Source organism: Nannospalax galili, unplaced genomic scaffold, assembly GCF_000622305.1.
Source record: "Nannospalax galili isolate Female #2095 unplaced genomic scaffold, S.galili_v1.0 scaffold1200, whole genome shotgun sequence".
Taxonomy (NCBI): domain Eukaryota; kingdom Metazoa; phylum Chordata; class Mammalia; order Rodentia; family Spalacidae; genus Nannospalax; species Nannospalax galili.
In genome coordinates this window covers 604,475-625,668 of record NW_008347131.1, presented here as the reverse complement: position 1 = coordinate 625,668, position 21,194 = coordinate 604,475, and the positions used below count along the sequence as shown (strand labels likewise).

The window sequence follows — 21,194 nt, the reverse complement described above, 5'->3', positions numbered from 1 at the left end:
CGAGGAAGGTTGGGCAGCCCCACTCCCACTAGCCACCGCCCGCTGGGCTACGGATTGGCCAGACGCAGCGCAGCGTTCACTCACGCCCTTTGTCGAGCTGCTGACGTCTTGTTTCGGTCCAGCCGGCTGCTCATTGGTCCAGATCTAGTCCAATCACTCCACCCCTCGGCTGGCCAGGGCTTTGCCGAGGCCAAGCGGTTAGCCCGCCTTCTGCGCGCGGATTGGCCCGCAACGGGACCCATCAGTCTCGATTGTGTCTAGGAAGGAGAGAAAATGGCGGCGGAGCCGAGCAAGACTGAAATCCAGACTCTTTTCAAGCGACTCCGCGCAATTCCCACCAACAAGGTGCTTGAGCGGGAGGGGCGCGGGGCCTGGCGTTGGCCCCGAAGGACTCTCCTGCCCCCCGGGGCCTGAGGGGTGGAGCGCGGACCGAGGTGGGAGGTTTTCTTAGGGTTTGACGCGCCGGGCCTCTGACAATACACTTGTCTCCTCCACTCAGGCCTGTTTCGACTGCGGCGCCAAGAGTCCAAGTTGGGCCAGCATCACGTATGGTGTTTTTTTGTGCATTGACTGCTCCGGAGTGCATCGCTCCCTGGGTGTCCATCTCAGCTTTATCAGGTGGGTTCTGCGCGCTGATGCTCTGCTTCCACCGAGGTTGAGTTGTCAGCAAGGAGGAGAGGTCGCCTCGACTTGGACTCTCTAAAGTCGGTATTTGGATATCTCTGGGCGGGAGTTTTGGTAGCCTCTTGCGGAACATGTGGGGCCCTTGCCACGACATCCGAATCAAAACCCCATTTTCCTCACGGTCAACCCGAGACTAAGCATTAGTTTAGGGGGGAAAGTTAGCTGCATTGACCTTGTTGTTGCAGCTAGATTGATCCAATAGATGAAGACTATGACCATCCTTAAAATGAGAGCCAAATGTGTACGTGCATGCCTGAAAAGGCGACCTCCTTTCAGAGCTCCTTTTCGGAAATTAGTACCTTTTGGAATAAGTGGATGAAGAGCAAAGCTTTCAAGCACACGGAAGTGGGGGAGGAAATGGGGCAGCGACTGATCATTTCCTGGACACCCACAGAAGCCTGAGGCCAAATCACAGGTGTAGACTTGCCAGGGAAGCATGTCTTGGTATCGGTTGGTAGGTGACACACAGCCCTTGTACACAGGTCCACAGAGTTGGATTCGAACTGGAGCTGGTTGCAACTGAGGTGTATGCAGGTCGGGGGAAATGCCAATGCGGTAAATAAGACATCTTTTACTCCCCTCTACCCCCATTCTTTTGCTTGAGTACTAAGTTTTCCTGGGAGGCTTTCTTGGTTTCTCTGTTCAGAGAGTTTTTCAGCTCTGTAACACCAATACACAGTTTTCTAAATTGGAAAATTGTGGAAGCGTCTCTTGAAGGAGCTTCAGATTTAAACTGAACTGGACAGATAGATAGATGCCCTTGAGAAAAGCCGAAGAGTTTCTGGGCCTCCTCAGTCATTGAAAGGTCTCATGGGCTTCCGGAGGGAGGATAGTTAGAGTGGGTATTATATTTTTTTCTTTAGGCAGGGTTAAGTAGATGCTTAGATGTCATCCTGTTGTCTTGGAGGAGGGGAGCTAGCATGGTATTTTTTACAGGAAGTTTGGAGGAAAGGAGGATGAGATGGCTCAGCAGGTAAAAGTGTTTGTGGTTGAGCTTGGTGACCTGAGTTCAATTCTGGGAACCAACATAAAGATGGAAAGAGAGAACCAGTTCTACAATGCTGTCCTCTGACCTCCACATGCACAGACACAATAATAATAAATTTAAAAAAATTTTTTTAAGGAATTTTAGAAGAACTTTATCTCTAAGAAAATCTGTTGGTGTTAATAGTTTGCATCCTGTAAATATAATAACCCAACTGTTTAAAGAGGTATCTCCTATAGTCAGTACAGCTTTGCTCTGCTAAGAGCATCTGGATTACATATTCCATTCTTTTTTGTGCTCTCTAGACTGCCTTTTTCCGACAGCATGGGTGTGTGGCCAGTGATGCCAACACCAAATATAATAGCCGAGCTGCGCAGATGTACCGAGATAAAATCCGCCAGTTGGGGAATGCAGCCCTGGCTAGGCATGGCACTGATGTAAGTGCTTGCTCCTGGGTTGGGGTGATGGAATAGGGGATGGTTAACAGCTCTGAGTTTGATAGTGCCTTCACTCTTTTAGCTTTGGATTGATAACATGTACAGTGCTCCTAGTCATTCTCCAGAGAAGAAAGACTCTGATTTCTTCACAGAACACACTCAAGTAAGTATCCACAGAGACATTTCCCCCCCAGCTATTCCTAACAAGTGGTCTACTTACCAAAGTCAAGGCCTTTTGTGATCATGACATAGATTCCTTTACTTAGGTGTGATATCTCAAAGAATGCCTATGACCGCCGAGTTGGTGATTACTGTCTTCTGGGTAGGCTCAGGAGTTTCTTACTCCTATAAATAGGATTTCCTCTGAAATCCTCCTTAGGAATGGGTCCTAGAAATATGGTTGGTGGAGAGGAGAAGTTTGGAGACTCAGAAGGTCTTGCAGGAGCCCTAAACAACTTCTAGATTTTCCAGAAAGGAACTGAAGTTGGAGACAATGTGAGGATTCCCTCTCCTGTAACACACCTCTATAAAGAAGGTTTCTCCTCTATTGGCAATGGGCATTGAAGTCAGAATCTCAATTTGCCTCTCACTGTAATTTTTGGATGTGGCCAAGTCACTTAACCTGTCCAAACTGCAGTTTCTAAACTGGAGACATAGCTACCTCGAAGGGCCTGTTGTGATAATTGAATCTATTACCTGTTCAAGCAGCTTTAGATTTGTGCCTGGCACCTGGTCAGTTTGAAAGAGTTGTTACTGACTTATTATTTAGGGAATGGGCTCTGGCTGGTTGAGGGAGAGGAGGTTTTCCTGTATCTTTCTTGCATGATGACTAGCAACTCTAATTGCTAATCTCTAGTCCTCTTTCATAGCTAGGAGTAGAGCCTAGTACCCACAGGTGCCTGTCGGTTCTTAGTGTTCCTTGCTAGCTGGAGAGCTCACTGAAGCTTTTGTGATCTGGCTTCCTTTTTAGCCCCCTGCCTGGGACACAACAGCCACTGAGCCTTCAGGAACTCAGCAGCCATTCTCACCATCAGAAAGCCTGGCACGTGAGTTCAATCTACATTCCCACCAAGTACCCTGGTCCTGAGAAAGGATTTAGGATTAGGAAGGGGACACTTGGCCAAGGGAATAGGAGTCATAGAAGGCTCCACTATGTCCTTGGGTGGAATGGGATTTGTTTTAGCTCCTTTGAGGAAGTGGTGGTATATATCTTTTGTGGCAAGCTGAGGAAAGCTAGTGACTCTTGTCCCACTACCTGTTTAACCTAACTACTGTCATTGCATCTACAGAGCCTGAGCATGGCCCCAACACTGACCTACTTGGCACCTCACCCCAAGCCTCTCTGGGTATGACAGCTGGCAGATGTGGGGTAACTGGGAGAGGGTGGGCTTCAAGTGTTCCAGATCTTTTCTGCCTGGTCATGTGATTTGAAGACTGAGGAAACTGAGCAACTGACCTCTCTGGGGTGGGGACTGGGATTGACATGACATCCAGGCCACAATACTGACTTCAGAGTCTTTCTTTGATCTGATAAACTTGAGTAGCTACCTCTGAGTATGGGGCTGGAACTAGCACCAGGGTAGGAGCCTGGTGTGGGGCTGAACATCTATCCCTGGTGTCAGGCAGAACTGTTCTGTCTTATCTCCCAAGGTGTGGGAATAACTCTGAGCTGCTAATGGCTAGAGGTAATACTGTCCTTTCAGAGCCAGTCCCTGGCATGTCCTTCAGCTTTTTTCCCATTCTTTAGTGGCCTTCAGACTTGATCAGGGTAAAGAATTACTTTGCCGACCTTGGTTCTGTTGACTTTTGGGGGTTGGGGCAGGAAGGTAGTGGAGTGACTATTCTGACCCTGTCTGGCATAGCTTGGTTTGAAGCAGGCTCTGTACAGGCCTCTGGGTTTGGGTGCTTTATGGAGGTTCTGTGATAGGCCTTTATTATCCACAAGTCTGTTTCTCCTCCAGAATCCATGTATCTGTCAGCTAAAGGGGCCTCTCCTGCCAGAGGTAATTAGTGGTTTGGGGAGCCTGTCCTCTACTTGCCAGCTCCCTGCTCTAAGAGCTGAAGCTGTTCAGCACCCTGGCTGTCCCCACCTTACAGGCTTCACTTTGGTTTGGGGACTTTGTAGCAAATGCTTTAGGTCTGGGCCCCTGTTGCAGCCTTCTAGACGTCAGTAAGCTCTCTAATCATGTCTGTTTTGGCTTGAATACTCTTGGTTGGAACTAGTGGTGGCTGCTTTGCCTTCCTGTTGATGCTATTTTTTTTAGATGTTCTTGCGGTGAAGCTGCATGGTGTGGACTGAGCCACTGCCTCTGACTTTCATGCCCGCCCTCTTCCTCACACAGAACTGAAAAGCTCCATCATTGGCAAGAAGAAGCCAACAGCAGCTAAGAAAGGGGTAGGTGAGGATAGGCAGTATCGTAGGGTGATTGGGAGCTGGATTTGGACTGCCTTAGTTCTTCCTCTCACCTGAACATGTAGTAGCAAAAGTACCAAACTTGTCTGAACCTTGACTGTAAAAAGGATTAAAAAAGATCCTCATCTTAAGAGGGCTCCTAGGCAATAAGATTGAGCACATGTAGTGCTTAGCAGAGTGCTTGGCACACAGTAGGTCCTAGTTGTCCTGCTTTTCTCATTCCTGAGACCTCTGTGGAGTTGTGGGAAGTACCTCATAACCAGCTCCTGCAGAACCACTGTTCTCTCTCAGCTGTGCTCATTGGAATTCTTGTTTTGATCCTAAGAAGGAGGACCCCTTTCCATGTGGGTATGACAACAGTGCCCATGCTGGGAGGGAGCTGAAGATAATGGCTGGCAAGACCCTGTATCACATGGTTATCTCCCCAGCTTGGTGCCAAGAAAGGCCTAGGGGCCCAGAAGGTGAGCAACCAGAGCTTCAGTGAGATTGAGCGGCAGGCCCAGGTGGCAGAGAAGCTCCGAGAGCAGCAGGCAGCAGATGCTAAGAAGCAGGCAGAGGAGTCCATGTGCGTGATTGCCACAGTGCTCCAGGCTTGTGTGGGGTTTGGTGGCAGGTGGCCTGGATGGCAGCCTCTGACTTTTCATTCCCTCCAGGGTTGCCTCCATGCGGCTGGCTTATCAGGAGCTCCAGATTGATCGAAAGAAGGAAGAGAAAAAGCTACAGAACCTTGAAGGAAAGAAGCGAGAGCAGGCTGAAAGGCTGGGCATGGGCTTGGTATCCCGAAGGTGAGGCTCAGGTCCTGGTGAGGGAGGGGAATACCATTGTTTTCTAGGAGCCAGTACAGGCCCTACCCAGCAAGTCAGGATTCCTTGCTTAGTCTTCCTCTGAAGGTGAAGAGATCATTTATTTTATTGTCTTAAAGTACCTAGCACAGTGGTTGGCCACAATAGGTAAGTGCTCAGCATGTATTGCATGAGTGAACAGGATGGGGTGCTAGGATAGTGCTTATTAATGAGGCTGCTAAGGGCACTTTGGGGTGGTAGGTTAGTTTTTTATTTTCCAAGACCTTACTGAAAACTATAGGGCGTTTTAGTTTTAGCCTCCTTAGTCCATGTCCACTAGATGCCATTTGTCCTACCAGATATTAGTACACCTCAGATTACCCCACACATTTCAGATGCATCAAGTACCTTTACCCACTGAGCCATCTCACCAGCCCTTAATCTTTTGGTCTTTCATTTTTTTTCATTTTTTTGGTCTTTTGGTCTTTCATTTTTTTGGTCCCCTGTAGCCCCCGTGGGTCTGGAACTTGCTATGTAGACCAGGCTGGCCTCGAACTCAGAGATCTTCCTGTCTCTGCCTCCCAAGTGCTGGGATTAAAGGTGTGCACTACCACACCTGGCACCCTTAATCTTTTTGAAAACTACATTTTAATTTTTTTGTGTGTTCCAGGGATCAAACTTAGATCATCAGGCTTGGCAGGATTTGACCTCCTGATCAAACTCCTTGGCTCTTGGTGATGTTGCTTGTTTTGTTTTTGAGACAGAGTCTCAAATAGCCAGTCAAATATTACTACATCTGTCTGGTTTCTTTCTTTTTTTTTTTTTTGGTCTTTTTGAGACAGGGTCTCCCTGTAGCCCCAGCTGTCCTGGAACTCACTATGTAGACCAGGCTGGCCTTGAACTCACAGAGATCCTCCTGTCTCTGCCTCCCGAGTGCTGGGATTAAAGGTGTGCGCCACCACACCAGCTCTTTCTTTTTTTTATAGTGCAAATTTAGCATACTTTTTTTGTTTTCAAGCTGTGTATGTGTTTTGCTTGCAATGCCCACGGAGGCCAGAAGAGGGCATCAGATCCCCTGAACTGGAGTGCCATGTGGGTGCTGGGAGCTAAACCGAGATTTTCTATAAGAGCAGACAGTGCTTTTAACTGCTGAGTCAACTGTCTAGGCCCACCTACCCTATTTTTAAAGTCCAGTTGCAAAATATTCACTCTTTTGAGGTTCTTTAATTGGAAGCTATAGATACTTTCTAATGAGTTTATTCAAATTAAATTAATACTGAAAGTGTCTCTGGATCCTGACAGGAGTGAGGCATCAAGCTATACTGCCTACCCATCCCAGGAATGCTGACAGATCCAGGTCTTGGTACGTGGGCCAGACCCCGTGCTAGGAAATGTTCCTCCTTTTTTCCTTTGTTTTCTTCATCTTTCTCTCTCTCTTTAAGGGCTAGAATGACTAAAGATGCACTGTGAAAGCATCAGCCTCCTCTGGGTGTTCTCCAGGCTCTCCTTTGTGCATGTGTGCATCTGTCTCAGGAAGGATCTAGTCCATTGACGTTAACAATGGAGATGGAGCTGGGCAGAGTGGCACACGCCTGTAATCCTGCCCCAGGGAGTCTGAGGAAGGAGGATCTGAACCACATAGGCAGTCTTCTTAGAGAATGGAGAGTGAGCACTTTCATTTGGTGAACATTGTTATTAAATTTGTAACAAATAGCCACTGTCCAGGGAAAAGCTCTCTCAGGGAACAGAATTGACTTGGTAACATTCCTAGGTATGCTCCCAGCTCACTACATACAGGGCTCAGCACCTCTGCTTGGCTGGCCCAGGTGCACAGGCAAAGTGAGGCTGTGGACGGTGTCTGGGAAAGCAGACCCATCAACTTGGCAGCTGATCTTGGCCAGTGAGCTGATCAATGCTCATTACTAGCCTCCTACCTGCTTCACTTTCCCCACAGCTCCATTTCCCACTCTGTGCTATCTGAGATGCAAGTGATCGAGCAGGAAACCCCAGTGAGTGCAAAATCCTCCCGTTCACAACTGGACTTGTTTGATGATGTTGGAACTTTCGCCTCTGGACCCCCAAAGTAAGACTTTTGGTGAGGCATAGACTTGGCTACTGTGTTCTGTATCAGGTTTCTCTGAGCTACTCTTGTCTGAACCTGTCACCCTAGGTACAAGGACAACCCCTTTTTATTAGGAGAAACTTTCGGTTCCCGTTGGGATACAGATGCGGCCTGGGGTATGGACAGGATAGAGGAGAAGGAGCCTGAAGTGACCATCTCAAGCATCCGGCCTATTTCAGAAAGGTAGAACTTTCTGCAGTGATAGAAAAGTTCTATAGCTATACTTCCTAATATGGGGGACCACTTAGTTATGTGGCTGTTGAGCTGTTGCAGCTGAGGAACTGAGTTTCTAATGTTATTTAATGTAATTTTACAAATGTAAATTGCCATATAAGGCTAGTGACCTTCTCATTAGACAGAGCTGTGCCTTATCACAGATGGCCTGGTGGCCTTTTTTGCTTGGGATTGTGTTTCTGGTGGGAGGGGCCCAATTTTCTGCTTCAGTCCTGATGTCCCTCCTTTAGGCTGGGTGCCTCTAGTCTGTATTGATCAATTGCTGATGATCAAATGCAGAGCTTTGCATCTGCTAGGCAAGTGTTCTGCTACTAAGCTATACTCCTGGCCCCTCATCTATCTATCTATCTATCTATCTATTTATTTATTTATTTTTGTCTTTTTGAGACAGGGTCTCCTTGTAGCCCCAGCTGTCCTGGAACTCACTCACTATGTAGACCAGGCTGGCCTCGAACTCACAGAGATCTGCCTGCCTCTACCTCCCGAGTGCTGGGATTAAAGGCGTGTGCCACCACACCTGGCCTGTCATTTAATTTTTTAAATCTTATTCCATCTCACTCTGAATAGTTTTTTGTTGGTAAGTTATCTGTAGCTCCTCCATTTGGAGGCATAAAGAACTACATGACTGTATTGTTGGATTGATTATATGGAGTGAAATTTGTAAAGCCCCAGCCCAGGCCTGTACATCATTAGGGCTGGGAGTGGCCATACTCCTTTCTTCCACATTCATTAGCATGCTCCTGACCTGAGAGAATAATCATGACACCATGAATGTTATGGAGGAGAGTAGGTATATATCAGGCAAACTGAGACATGGGCAGTCCAGATTCTGATTAGGACTAGGGTAGCAGCAGTGATGATGTGTTCTCTGGACCTTGATGAAACCATGCTAGTTTGGAGCCTGGGCCCAAGCCCTCTGAACCATATTTCTGTTCCATCTAATGTAGGTGATTGAGGCTCCCTGTGCCTTGGCTTCAGTGTAGAGAAGGGAGTAGGCCTTAGTGTTCTTTGATAAGTGCTGAGGGAAAGGGTCCTCAATCCTAGAGTCCCCAACAGAATACAACATGGTGAGCCATGGCCAGAAAACTGTTGGTGATTTTTTTTTTTTTTTTTTTTTTTTTTTTTTGGCCCTCTGACTGCTGCCTCCCCTGGTAGTAATGGGAAGGAACAGAGATGTTCTATATTGGCCCCACAGAGCCACAAACTGGAGGGAAGTGGAGAGCCAGAGCTCAGGCCTTGAGTCCAGCGAAGCACGTCAGAAATTTGCAGGAGCCAAAGCCATCTCATCTGACATGTTCTTTGGGCGAGAGGTAGATTCTGAGGTGAGTAGAGTTGCCTGTTTGGCAGTAGGTAGAAGCTTGTGCTTCCTCCCTGCCTCTACTTTGGGCTTTAGCATCAGGGTGGCTTGGCCTAAATCAGCTCTTTCATCATTGGCCAAAAGATTCCCCAGACTTTGCCTTTTCTCCAACACAGTATGAAGCCAGGTCTCGGCTACAGCAACTCTCAGGTAGCAGTGCCATCAGCTCTTCAGACCTTTTTGGGGACATGGATGGAGCTCACGGAGGAGGTAAGGCTCCAGTGGCATGGCAGGCATCAAGTGAGGCCTGTACGCTCAGCAGGAGGACCCAATTGGCTGGGAAGGACTTCTTGCAGGGCTCTTGATCACCCCTTCCCTTACTTTTACAGGAAGCGTATCTCTGGGAAATGTGCTCCCTACAGCTGATATTGCCCAATTTAAGCAGGGTGTCAAGTCTGTGGCTGGCAAGATGGCTGTGCTGGCCAATGGTGTGATGAATTCCTTGCAGGTGAGGCCAGAATGCTGGACCTAGAGAAGAGATCTAAAGAGTAGTGCTTGGAGGTTTGCCTTCTACTGCATTCACACATTACTTCTGAGTAGCAGCTTGCAGCTGTATAGAGACCATTTGTTTTTCTTGGTGGGTCAGCCACCTTCCAGCCCTGTATTGGGCTGAGCCTCTCCCTAAAGTGATGATAATGTGTCTGCACTGATTTGACCTAGCTTGTTACTTCCAGTGATGTTCTTCCCACCCAGGTTCTGTGGGATCTAGCAGGACTTCTCCTTTGATTAGTACCCAAGTGCCTCTCACCCCAACTTCCATCACTCTCACCATGGGAGCCCCTAGCCTTCTATAGCCCTAGTTTTGTTGTAAGGTATGCTGGGGAAGTAGTGTGCATGCTGGGAAGTCACTGCAAGTTAGAGACCCTGACTTTGTTTTTTCTTTTCCCCACTCTCAGGATCGCTACGGTTCCTACTGATCCACACTCTGTGGTTCAGGCCTATGGTGATGACAGCAAGAACCCAAATTCCTAAGCCAGGGATGCCCACCCTGTGGAACTGGGGCTCTGTTAACTTTCTGTGTGGTGTATGAGTTGGGTGGCCTTGGAGAATCTTGGGCAAGGGGAATGGTCAGCATAAGCCCTTGTCCTTTGCCTATGGGTTGAACCCTTGTCCTCATCCCTCACATCCTCCCCTCCATGCTAGTGTGTTTCCTTCCAGTCCTACCCCAAAGCTGCTGCTCACTTGGCCTGCTTGCACTGGGAATAAGGAGAGGAGTTTCCTCAGGATGGTTTACTCTGGGTCTAGTTCTTCCCTATGTAGGGAAAGTATAAGGCTTTGCGGGCTCTAGGATCCTTCTAGGTGGTCTGAGGCCTTGGGCCTCTGTCCTCTGGAGACAGGGGAGGCCTAGCAAGAGTTGTGCTGTAAATCAGTCCTCAGGGAAGAGGTTCTGGACTTGCCACTGCTATTGCTGCCAGTGGCCTCTTCTGGGTATCAGGAGAGGATGGGGGAGGAGAAGGACCCCGGTAACTTACTAAGGGCTAGAACCTTTACCTGGCACTTAAAGGTTTTGTTTAGGATGAGCATGGAGGCCTGACTGATGATCCTGTCTTACTGCTGTCACTTGAAGGCTGACTTCTGCTAGGTGGCTAACAGCCCTTCCCTATCATTGTGGGCCATGGTACCCTCTGTCCATGCCCAGGATTTCCCTTCAACTCCTGTTTGGTGTCCATGGTGGGTCTCATCTGCTCTGTGTCCTAACTGGATGCTGTGAACCTGCTATTGACTGAGGAAGCTGAGGCCCTGAGAGAAATAAGCCCCTGGGGCTCAGCTTTTGCCCTCTGCGTCATTCTGGGCTTAGGGGTCCTGGGCAGCACCCCAACAGTAACAGCATGAGGGACCTGCAGCTGCAGGCCCCACACTATGGCAGCTGGGCCATGCACTGTGTTATCCTTGGTGCCATCTTCCCCTGCCATGCTGGCAGTCTGGGCCCAACCCCTACCTGTGTATCGCAGGTTGGGCCCCAAGCAACACAGACCACTCTTCCTTCATGCCTCCTCAGAGGGACATGACTTTCTTTCAGGACTGTCTGTATTGAAACAAAGTGGTGTCAAAATAAAGCCCCCACAGGACCCTGTGGGTCAGTGTCCTCTCCATCCTGCCTTCCTGCCAGTGCGGCCCTTTGCTCACTCTCTGGGCTCCCACCGATATGAGTTGGGTGTTGGTGCCAAAGCTGAGGGCACTCTCTCCAGGGCCTCCTGCTTGTCTCTTCTCTGAAAGCCAAAGGCCCCTGGCTCCTTGCCCCTGTGCTGCCGCGGGGTCCGGTACAGCCTCAGCCTCACCACCCTGTTGCATGTGGAGGAAAGAGGTGGTGTTAGTTGTCCCTTTAGTTCATCTTGCAGAACCCTATGATTGAGGGTGGTGGGCAACCTCGGTGGTCTGCACCTCACCACAGGAGGCAGGACTGGAGGCCTGTTTCTCAGTGGAGTTGAAATTTATTTTTATTTCAGACAGTGTCTCGCTCTGTAGCTCAGACTGGCCTTGTACTTGCAATCTTCCTGGCTCAGCTTTCCAAGTGTTGAGATTATAAACATGAGCCACCATGCCTGGCCTGAAAAATCATTTTAAATATTCAGACTTAAGTGAGACCATTTTATATCCTGAAAGAGTTAAATATGCTTGTGTGTAAACCCTTGACTTGATCAACCCTTTCCATATAGAGAGTCTCTGTCCTTAGGAATCCTCAGTATGGGGATTTATAAACCATTATAAACAATTGGTATGGGGATTTATAAACCACTGGAAAATGGAGAGTTAGAACAAGTAGAGGGAGCCATGGAGTTACCTTCAAGCCAGTGATTTCCAGTGCTTCAGAATTATCTGGGATATTCATAAACTATAGTCCCAAGCTGGTAGAGTAGGACTCCAGTTGGTAGATGCCACTGTTTTAAACCTCCCTGTTATTGTGGTACACTCAAGAATTTGAGGAACCTTTCAGGGGCTGACTCAAATACTTGTAGGTAGGTCTGGGACTACTTCAGGATGAACTTGCCATGGCACTGCACGGCTTTGGAAGCTACTCATAATCATCCAAGGGCACATCTTGGTAGGAAGTAGTACAGGAAAACATGTATCCAATAGTAGTGACCCTGGCCTCATTTGGGGAGCCTACTTTGCTCAGGTGCCTGAGAAACCTGTTTAGTGAAGGATCTGTCACCTCATTCAAGAAGATGACCTTACCTTCATCCAGGTCTTGGCATGTACACTTAGCCTGCTTTGTGTGTATCTACATTTCTACTGCTTTAACGTGGAATGAGTCTTCTCAAATATTTAATGTAACCCTGACAAAAGGCTGTGAGCTCGAGTTCTTTGTGGCTAGGCTCTTGAAAGTGGTAGGAACCTGTCCTTGAAACATCTGAGATGTTTCTGAAGTTGTGCACACTGTGCCTTTGAATGGCTACCCTCATTTGTAGGAGGCCAGGTTCTCTGTCAGCTGGGGCATGTCTCCAGGCTGGAGCCCCAGGCTCTACCTCCTACCCAGCCAGAAAAACATCCAAGTCCACACTCACCCTTTCCCTTCCCTTAGCCTATTGGCTTTAGACTCACCATTTACCAGACACAAGGGACTTTATTCATTTAACAGATTTAACTCTTTGACACAAACTTAAAGCAAATTCTGAAGGCGAAATTTCTTGCCCATCTTAATCCTAGTGGCTGATTTCTCCAGCAGAAGGCCACAGTTGGTATGTCTTCCCAGTACTTGCTCTCAGGAGTCACCTTTTACTGCAAGGCCCTGCATTACTAATTCATGTTCTCCCTTTTAGGAGCCCTATGAGAAACCTCCCTTAATGAGTATAGCAGAGGGTGGACGAGAAGACACTGCTCTTGAGGGGTAAAGAGGACTGCCAACAAAAGGCTAAAGCCAATACCTTTCCCAGTGCTGAGGTGGCCTCAGGACAGTATGGCAATTTAGGGCTCAACAAATAGTCAAAAGTCAATGGCCAGGGAGCTGTGACTATGAAATTTCTGGGGTGACTGCTTGGCTTATCACTGTACTGCAGGTCTCATGGCTAGAGCTGTTTGTTATTCACCCCTTTCTCCACTAGGGGGCAGCACAGTGACACTGGCGAGGTGGTCTGGTGAGGGTAGCTAGGGCAGGGTGGGAAGTAAGGTACAGGTCATAAACAAGGCCCCTTGGACTCAGGTCTCGGATTCATCTGTCTCTTCTGTGGAGCCATCGCTTTCTGCATCCACTTTGTGGGAGTGATGGAGGGGTCTCCATGGGGAGCCAACCCGGGGAGGGGTCCGGGAAGGCAGGTAGCTGGCCTCTGTAGTGGTAGTGATGGAGTTGACCAGGCCAGGGACCTGGACCAGCCTGAAGGAGGGAAGAAGACCCATGGGCAATGAGGTATCTCCTATACAGAGACCAGAACCTCCACACTTCTACACCTGAACAAACCCCCAGAGACTCAGGGTACTTCTGTCCTCTGCTGACCAATGAAGGGTGTTAGATAAGTGCTGTGTCATCTACAGTGGGGCACAGCCACATCTGACAGGTTTGGCTTCCACAAGGGAGCCACATTTTCCCACTTAACACTTACAGCCTTTCTAGCTCCTCATCCATGGCTGGGTCATGCATCAGGTCTCCTTTATCAGGCAAAGCTCCTGGAAGGTAGAGATTTGGAGTGGAGTCACAGAACAACCTGAGGGCCTCTCAACCATGCACCCGATACCCTGTGCCCCTCACCTTCACATCTGCCAACCCTGGGAGGGCTGATGTATGTGGAACTGTTAGTCCTGGGTGCTGCTTCATAAATTTAGGGCAGCCCACTGTTTCCCTCTCCTACTTGGGGCAGGAGCAACAGCTAAGGAGATGTCCCCAGACAGGGTGATCTTCTTCCAAGATTAAATGTGGTTTATGAGTTTGCATAGGGATTTAGTTCTTGAGACCCCAGGGACTAGGCTGAAGATTATGACCCATGCTAACTCAAAAGGTTTAAAAAAAAAATCAAATTGTATGTCCCCAAATCTGGATGACACATGGAGGCATGTTAAAAATTACTCCCTCTGAAGCCAGGTGTTGGTGGCCTATACCTTTAATCCCAGCTAGACAGTCACAGGTCTCTAGACTTAATCTTTTTTTTTTTTTTCTTTTGTCTTTTTGAGACAGGGTCTCCCTGTTAGCCCCAGCTGTCCTGGAACTCACTATGTAGACCAGACTGGCCTTGAACTCACAGAGATCCACCTGCCTCTTTTCCCAAGTGCTGGGATTAAAGGTATGGGCCACCACTACCAGCGAAAGACTTAATCTTAAAAGTACATATTGCTGGGTATGGTGTCTCACGCCTTTAAGCCCAGCACTCGGGAGGCAGAGGCAGGCGGATCTCTGTGAGTTCAAGGCCAGCCTGGTCTACATAGTAAGTTCCAAGACAGCTGGGGCTACAGGGAGACCCTGTCTCAAAAAGAAAAAAAAAAAAAAAAAGAAAAAAAGTACATATCTAGGGGCTGGAGAAATGGCTCAGCGGTTAAGAACACTGAATGCTCTTGCAGAGAATCCAGGTTTGATTCCCAGCACCCACATGGCGGCTACCAACCGTCTGTAACTCCAGTTCCAGGGGAATCTGATGCTTCCTTCTGACTCTGCAGGCATTGCACGACAGGGGTGCACACATGCAGGCTCATACACATTAAAAAAAAAAAAAGTACATATCTGGCACTAGTTCAGTTCCTGACTCTCCCAGATTTTCAGATGATGTCTCCTATTTGGGGGTGTCTTGGAGACAAAGGGATCAGGGCTGTTCAAGCAGGCTGTTTCCAAGTTTCTATTTCTAACATGCTTCTATTTACTGACATTCCAGACATTAATCATTAACTAGTGCTCAGTAAAAATAGTGAGGGTCCTTTTTATTTCCCTTAGAACTGAAGATTGAACTGAAGGCCCTTTTTCGAAGACCTTAGAGCAGTGGGGGGATGAGGCTGGAGAAGGCTGTGATTCAGTTGGTAATTAGCATCTCTCTTCTTTCTTAGTGACTGGGGTAGAAAGGTGGTCAGTTCTTCAGCACTGTGAAAGAACACCTGGAGAGACCCCACTGGCTCTTGATTTCTGATTCCCTGTTTGCCTCTTCTCTAGTCCTAGTCCAGTTGGTAACCTTGGTTATGAAACTTAGTTGACAGGGTCCCTGACTCAAAGTAACCAGGCTTCTGGGTAGCATGTGTTCTCAGCCCAGGTTTAGCATGCCTGTCTCCTAGAGAACCCTGGCAGGAGATGTGTATGTTTCCTAATAAGCATAAAGGCTCCAGCACAGCTCCTGGCCCACTGTAGTAGGCATTTAGCAAATGTTAACTGCCCTTTCTTCATCCCATTCCCTTAACTGGCAAAGGGAGGAGGAGTGCCATGAGACTCAGGAACCTGGATCTAAGCACACCAGGAAGACTTCCAGGAAAGGCACAAATAGTAACCCCTTAAATCTCCAGCAGGAGTGGCCTGCTGGCTCATCCCTGGGAGAGCAGTAGCTGTGGGCAAGGAGCAGAGTTGGGTGGGTAGACACCAGCCAGTGAGAATAAATTAGCCAGGAAAAGTGGGCCACTGCAGGCTTCCCCACCTTCCCCACCCCCTTCTCTTTATCAGATTTATCAAAGTTCTTTTTTTCCCAGCCAGGAAAAATAAAAAACACCTTCCAGACACACCTTTGCTCTGTTTCTGAATGGGATTCAGGTCTTTTGATATATAATCTCCAGAGCCACTGGGTCTATAGCCCAACCTGGGTCAATAGTCCAGCCTCTACTCAACCTGCAGGCCACTCCCCAAAGCAGAGCCAGGGATTCTACAGGGAGGGCTGCACAGGCCTTTGCCAGGGAGCAGTGCAGCAGCTTCATTCATGTTGTGGCAGGGCCTGGGGAAGAAGGCTGCCCCTCACGTGGGAATGCAAGAGGCCTTCTACGGCAGGTCTTGGGTTGTGTACACTGCAACTCCCTAGGACTGAGATGTCAAGGCGGAGACAGAACTTCCTTCAGCCCCTGTGGGGCCATGTCTGCTGATAGAGGCGAGTTGCTACCAGTGTTTTGGGGGAGGAGCAGCTGGCCACATCAGGTTCTACTTACCCAGGGCTTGATTGAGTCCATGATGCTTTGAGAGGGCCACCAGGAATCCGTAGAAAGTCAGCCTCTGCACGCTGCTCAGGATCTCTTTGACAAGTGCTGGGGGCGGGCAGCTAGAAGGAGAATACAGAGACCAGTTCAGAGACCAGCAAGTCTGAGTGCCACCTTTTCATCTGCACCTTCAGGATTAGGACACCCAAAGCTGGGAGCCCCATGGCCGTGGGCAACCATGGCAGAAGCAAGGCCCAGACTGAAGATGGGAGGGGCTGGTATACCTGCTGGTGTTTAATTGTGAGGGTGTTAGAGATGGAACATACTAGGTAAGCGCTCTGTCCCTTAACTGATGCATGTAGAGAGCATCAGAGGGAGAGGAGGAAGACACAGCTACTGGTGACAGCCCCTTGGCTGGGGCTCTTTCCCTAAGGGAACCTTTGTGCCACCCAGGCTAGCGTAGTCTTCCTTTTCTGTGGGACTGTTTGGAACAGTGATGCTCTTTCCTTTTCAAGAAGCCAAGGTCAGTCTGCCCCTAGTAAGATGGTTACCTACAGCTAGTCTTTCCCAGGTGAGTGTTCCTTTGTAAGTGAGCCAACTGGAAAGCTTTTCAGCCACCATCTGCTTTGCGGAGAAACAGATCAGTTCTCCTATTATGACTGTGTTAGGCACTGGATGCCCTGAACCAACTGGAACATTTTGCTAGAGACTTGTTCTCAGACTAGCAGCCTGTGATCTCCAGGGCTGAGGTGGGGGTCTCTGCCCATGTCCCACCTGTACTTCTGCCGATCACACAGGTTTTCCAGGCACTGGTAGAACACTGATGCCTCTACTCCTTCCAGCATGCTGGCCTCGCCCAAGGCAGGTCGTTGGCGGTGTTGCCCACTGGATGATGTTGGCACAATCACTGTATTGGGGTTCTTCCCTGACAACAGGTCCTGATAGATGGCAGCCACACTGTCCAGGAATTCTGGTACCATGGGGGTGGGAAGATGAAGTTTAGGCAGGAAAACATTTCATCTGTTCACCATGTCCTCGATTTTCTGATAGCTCAGCTCCATCCACCCTTGGTACGGACTCCTTAACACCTAGTTTGACTGCTGCCCTCATGAGACGTGACATTCATATGTGCTTCTGCTCAAATGCTCCATCGAGACTGTTGTTCTAGCTATATCCTCAATGCAAACTTGCAGAGTACCATGTGCTTTTTGTAGCACTTACCCAGTGACGGGTTTGCTACATAATTATCTTGCTGGAATGTACAATCCTCATACAAAGGCATAGGCCATGCCCTATTGCTACTGTGCTGGTACATGTTAAATGCTATCAGTACTCAGTATTTCTTTTTTAAAAAAATATTCTATTGCCAGGTGTGGTGGCACATGCCTTTAATCCCAGCACTTGGGAGGCAGAGGCAGGCGGATCTTTGAGAGTTGGAGGCCAGCCTGGCCTACATAGTGAGTTCCAGGACAGCTCGGGCTACAGGGAGACCCTGTCTCAAAAAGCCAAAAAAAATTATTTATTATTTTTACTTTATGTGTATGTGTGCATTGCCTGCATGCAGGTAAGTGCATCTGTGTTGTGCAATGCCTGTGGAGGACAGAAGAGACTGTCAGATCCCCTGGAACTGGAGTTACGGACAGTTGTTAGCTGCCATATGGGTGCTGGAATTCAAACCCAGGTCTTCTGCAAGAACAGTCAGTGTTCTTAACTGCTGAGCCATCTCCTCAGCCCCCTGTACTCAGTATTTCTTTAAAGTGAACACGTGCATGTTCTCATGGGTAAGCCCTATTTTCTGAGGTCACCTGCTTCATGAAAGCATGTTGGAGGCTTTAGACAGTACCCTTATTACTGCCTAGCCCGCTGCTGCTTTTAGTGAACTCAATAAAACAAAAACAAGAAAAAAAATGTCAAGGAAGAGAGAAAGCTTACAGGCGGCCAATTTTGCAATCATTTGAAGTTGTCAAAGTTTTGTAGTTGTACCACTGTTAGTGACCAATGACTTATGACCTGTTTCATCTCTAACATTGCAGAGCAGTAACCCAAGGAGCTCAAGGAGGCTGTCCAATCCTTCTAGAAGTGCTGTGAGAGAAGGACCAGGAGACTATGTGTGTGTGTGTCTGTGTGTGTGTGTATCTGTGTCTGTGTCTATGTGTTGTGTGTATGTGGGAGCATAGCTGCTCCTTTCCTAAGGTCCAGGAGCTTCAGAGAAATGAGGCATGGATGCTGGTGCTGCTGGGAGCAGGTGGCATGATCTCAGGCTCTAGCTGCTGCCTGAATAGCCTTTGGGCTGCCATCAAGTAAACAATGTAGTGCCCAAGGGAGGACAAAGCTGGCTGGGGCACCAGTTGGCAAGGCCAGTACTAGCCTTCAAGACAGCCTTCTGTTTACTGGAAGAGCTCTTTTTAAATAAGTTTCTTTATGGACACAGTGATTTTTAAACCCTATATTAAACTTCATGCCACCTGTATATTAGCTTGTACAAACATATTTATTCATCAAAAATAGATGAATAAATTATTACAGTTGATTCCAGAAGGGACTTACCAGTGCAGCTGGCATGAATCAGGGAGCAAAGTAGAAATGTGAACTATAGTTGGTGTGCATGTGTGTGTGTGTGTGCATGTGGTATTCTTGTTCTTTAAGAGATGGAGTTCATATCATGTTGCCCAGGCTGGCCTTGAACTTCTAGGCAGAAGTGGCCTTCTTGCCTCTATTGCTTTTGTAGCTTGGACCACAGGCATGCACCACTGTGCCTGGTTTGATGTGTGCTTATTAAAACCTCTGAATATGGTTAAAAAAAAAAGGTATGATACATGCCATCAAGGGCCAAGGAAGTGGCTAAGGGCACAGGTCTGGGATATACCACTGTGGAGCCATGTGACTTTGGTTATTAATCTCTGCTTATCTCTTAGGTCTATGCCTGGGACGTACTAAGTTTTTAATTAGAAGTGAATGCTATTGATGTTGTTACTGTTGTTGTCACATAAATGGGTTTTTTGTACTGCTATCTGGAAACTGTGTTGTTCCAATGACTTCAGGAGGCTGAGGAAGCAGGATTCACAGATTAAATCTTGTGACCACCAGTGCAAATCAGACATCCTATTAGTGGGCCACGGTGAAGCATGCCCCTAAAGGAAATGGGAAGGGAAATGTGTGTGCCAGGCACACAGATGGAAAGGACAACAGGGTGGGAAAGGGAGACATGATCCCAGACTGAAGCCACATGGGGCTTGGAACATTCTCACCTGAATAGTAAAACTGGATCTGGAAGGCGAAAAGGAAGTCTGAAAAAGACATCAGGCAGTCCATGGCATCATCCATGAGCACAATCCTGAGGGAAAAGAGAGTATGAGAGACAGAGTGTGTGTTACATGTGTGTGTGCCTAGGAAGACAGAGAAAACAAGTGAGAGAGTATACACATGAGAGACAATATGCATAAAAGGGTTTTTCCTAGACCTCCAGTCTCCCCTGGAACAGCAGCATATTTGGGAGAAGGGTCCTCAAAGCAAGCTCCTCCTAGTCAACTCCATCAATGGAACTCTGCCATTGAACTGAACTGAGTAGACTGTACTAGAGGCAGGGGTCCCAGGGTCAGTCTCAGTGGCACCAGTCAATGGAGCATGAGCAGAGTTGGGAGCAGGTGGGGCAGCAAAGAGAGGGCACAACTGTAATGCAGCCAAGATTTCTTTTCATACTTAAGCAGTAAATCCTTTCATTCTGCAGTGAGGACCATTTAGTTCCAAATAAATACAGCTGATCAGAAAAGGCAAAATGAACAGCCAAAAGGTTTAAAGGGGTCTTGGCAAGTGGTACTGAGATTTAATAAGCTACCAAATAGCTAGAACAGTGACAGGCACCTCTAATCCGCGACACGGAAGGCAGACAAGGGGAGAGGGCAAATCTGCACTTGAGAGGGTCAGAGAACACAAACGAGCTGAGGATGCTGAAGAGGCCATTGCAAGGTAACCACCTCCTGTCTCTACTCCTCCCACTGGGCACCCATAGGAAGAAACTGCTTGACTAGTGAATGAATCACACCAAGGCCATGTTCATACTCTGCTCAGGGATACAATTGAAGAGGGACAGGAAGAGGAGGAAATTAGCACTTGCTGGGCTCCTTCCGTGTGCCAAACTCCTCTACTGGAACATAGTTGGGCCTCCAATCTGTTTCTGACTGGGCCCTTCTGGGTTTATCTTTCTATTTTAATCTGCTTTGTTTTGCTCTTGTATATTTGAGTCAGACGGTCCCCAAACTGGCAGTTGGATCAGCTGGAGAGTCAGTATTGTCCACTCTAGGAATGGGGCTGTGTGGAGACTATGGTGCAAGTGCTACCTCTGCCCTAGAATTGTGCAAGGAGGTTGGTCTTGGTTTCAGATCTCCCTGAAGAGAGAAAGGTTGCTGGCTAGCTGTAATAACAATAACAGAGACAGGTATCATTTTACTGAGCTCCCTACTCCAGGGAATGCACTACACACAGTAGTTAACTACTCCTTTCATTCAATTTTATCCCATAGTGTCCTAGAAGGTTGTTTTGTTATTTCCCTTTTGTATGTGAGGGGTTTTAAAACCCAAAGAAGTCAGCTTACCAAAGTCACACACAGCTTGTGAGTCTGCATGACTCCATAGGCTGAGTGCTTCCATTAGGTCACACTGCTTTTAAAATGAAGAAAAGACACAGAATAGAAGCACTAGCATATTCTTTTACCCCCATCTATAGCTTAGGGCCCTAACTGTTTCTTATGTGTCTCTTGGGGGAGAAAGAAAGCTGCAAAACTGAAGAAAAGTGCAACATTGAAATTCCAGCCAGAAAAAATAAGGCCAGAGTAGGAAGAAGGAATGCTGCCAGGGGCCACAGGAGGGCGCTTTGGTCCCTCAATCCCCTATTAATGGGAGATTCAGTGCAGAATGGGGATGGGGGTTGGGGGAGGCGGGGGTTTACCTTGATTTCTCATAACTAGAGGCAAAAAGAAGAGAGGCCATGGAGCGAGCCCACTTCAGACATCTGGATGGGAAAGAAGGGACAGAGCAAGGAGGCAGACAGCACTGGAGTTAGCAAAAATTCTCACACCTCAGACGAAGCAGGTCTGCCAAGACACCCAGCAAGGAAGGCTGCTAGCACCTCAGAAGGAGAGAAGCCAAAGATTTGTCC

The 21,194-nt window shown here is 48.1% G+C and overlaps 2 protein-coding genes across 4 annotated transcripts in view; one reads left to right on the top strand and one right to left on the bottom strand.

The window, feature by feature from the left end:
- The first annotated feature begins 71 nt into the window (after positions 1–71).
- Positions 72–11,107, top strand: Arfgap2 (ADP ribosylation factor GTPase activating protein 2). Of its 2 annotated transcripts, XM_029568558.1 has the most exons (17): positions 200–345; positions 500–618; positions 1,167–1,239; positions 1,975–2,106; positions 2,189–2,269; positions 3,077–3,152; positions 3,396–3,452; positions 4,068–4,109; positions 4,449–4,501; positions 4,948–5,084; positions 5,173–5,304; positions 7,256–7,384; positions 7,472–7,606; positions 8,853–8,979; positions 9,131–9,224; positions 9,344–9,462; positions 9,911–11,105. In XM_029568558.1, exons 1-17 carry the CDS (start codon positions 274–276, stop codon positions 9,929–9,931), a joined length of 1,599 nt encoding a protein of 532 aa, XP_029424418.1. In that variant the 5' UTR covers positions 200–273; the 3' UTR covers positions 9,932–11,105. The 2 variants fall into 2 exon arrangements, with proteins under 2 accessions (XP_008841781.1, XP_029424418.1); XM_008843559.3 differs by lacking the exon at positions 4,068–4,109 and having other exon boundaries at positions 72–345; positions 9,911–11,107.
- The window catches only part of CUNH11orf49 (chromosome unknown C11orf49 homolog), a 219,310-nt gene continuing 208,795 nt past the window's right edge, over positions 10,680–21,194 (bottom strand). The window contains exons 5-9 of one of the 2 annotated variants that reach the window (XM_008843563.3): positions 19,289–19,374; positions 16,815–17,010; positions 16,053–16,162; positions 13,553–13,616; positions 10,680–11,297 (exon numbers count right to left, since the gene is read on the bottom strand). In XM_008843563.3, coding sequence (XP_008841785.1) covers positions 11,138–11,297; positions 13,553–13,616; positions 16,053–16,162; positions 16,815–17,010; positions 19,289–19,374 — 616 coding nt within the window. In that variant the 3' untranslated portion in view covers positions 10,680–11,137. Of the gene's footprint in view, positions 11,298–12,559; positions 13,327–13,552; positions 13,617–16,052; positions 16,163–16,814; positions 17,011–19,288; positions 19,375–21,194 lie in introns of those variants that run through there. The other variant, XM_008843561.3, reaches the window with a different exon arrangement.

Excerpts from the sequence above, each read along its gene's own strand:
- Arfgap2 (XM_029568558.1), top strand. The coding sequence starts at position 274 with ATGGCGGCGGAGCCGAGCAAGACTGAAATCCAGACTCTTTTCAAGCGA. Across the intron at positions 346-499 it reads GCGCAATTCCCACCAACAAG|GCCTGTTTCGACTGCGGCGC; the intron begins GTGCTTGAGCGG and ends TCCTCCACTCAG. Across the intron at positions 3,153-3,395 it reads ACCATCAGAAAGCCTGGCAC|AGCCTGAGCATGGCCCCAAC; the intron begins GTGAGTTCAATC and ends TTGCATCTACAG.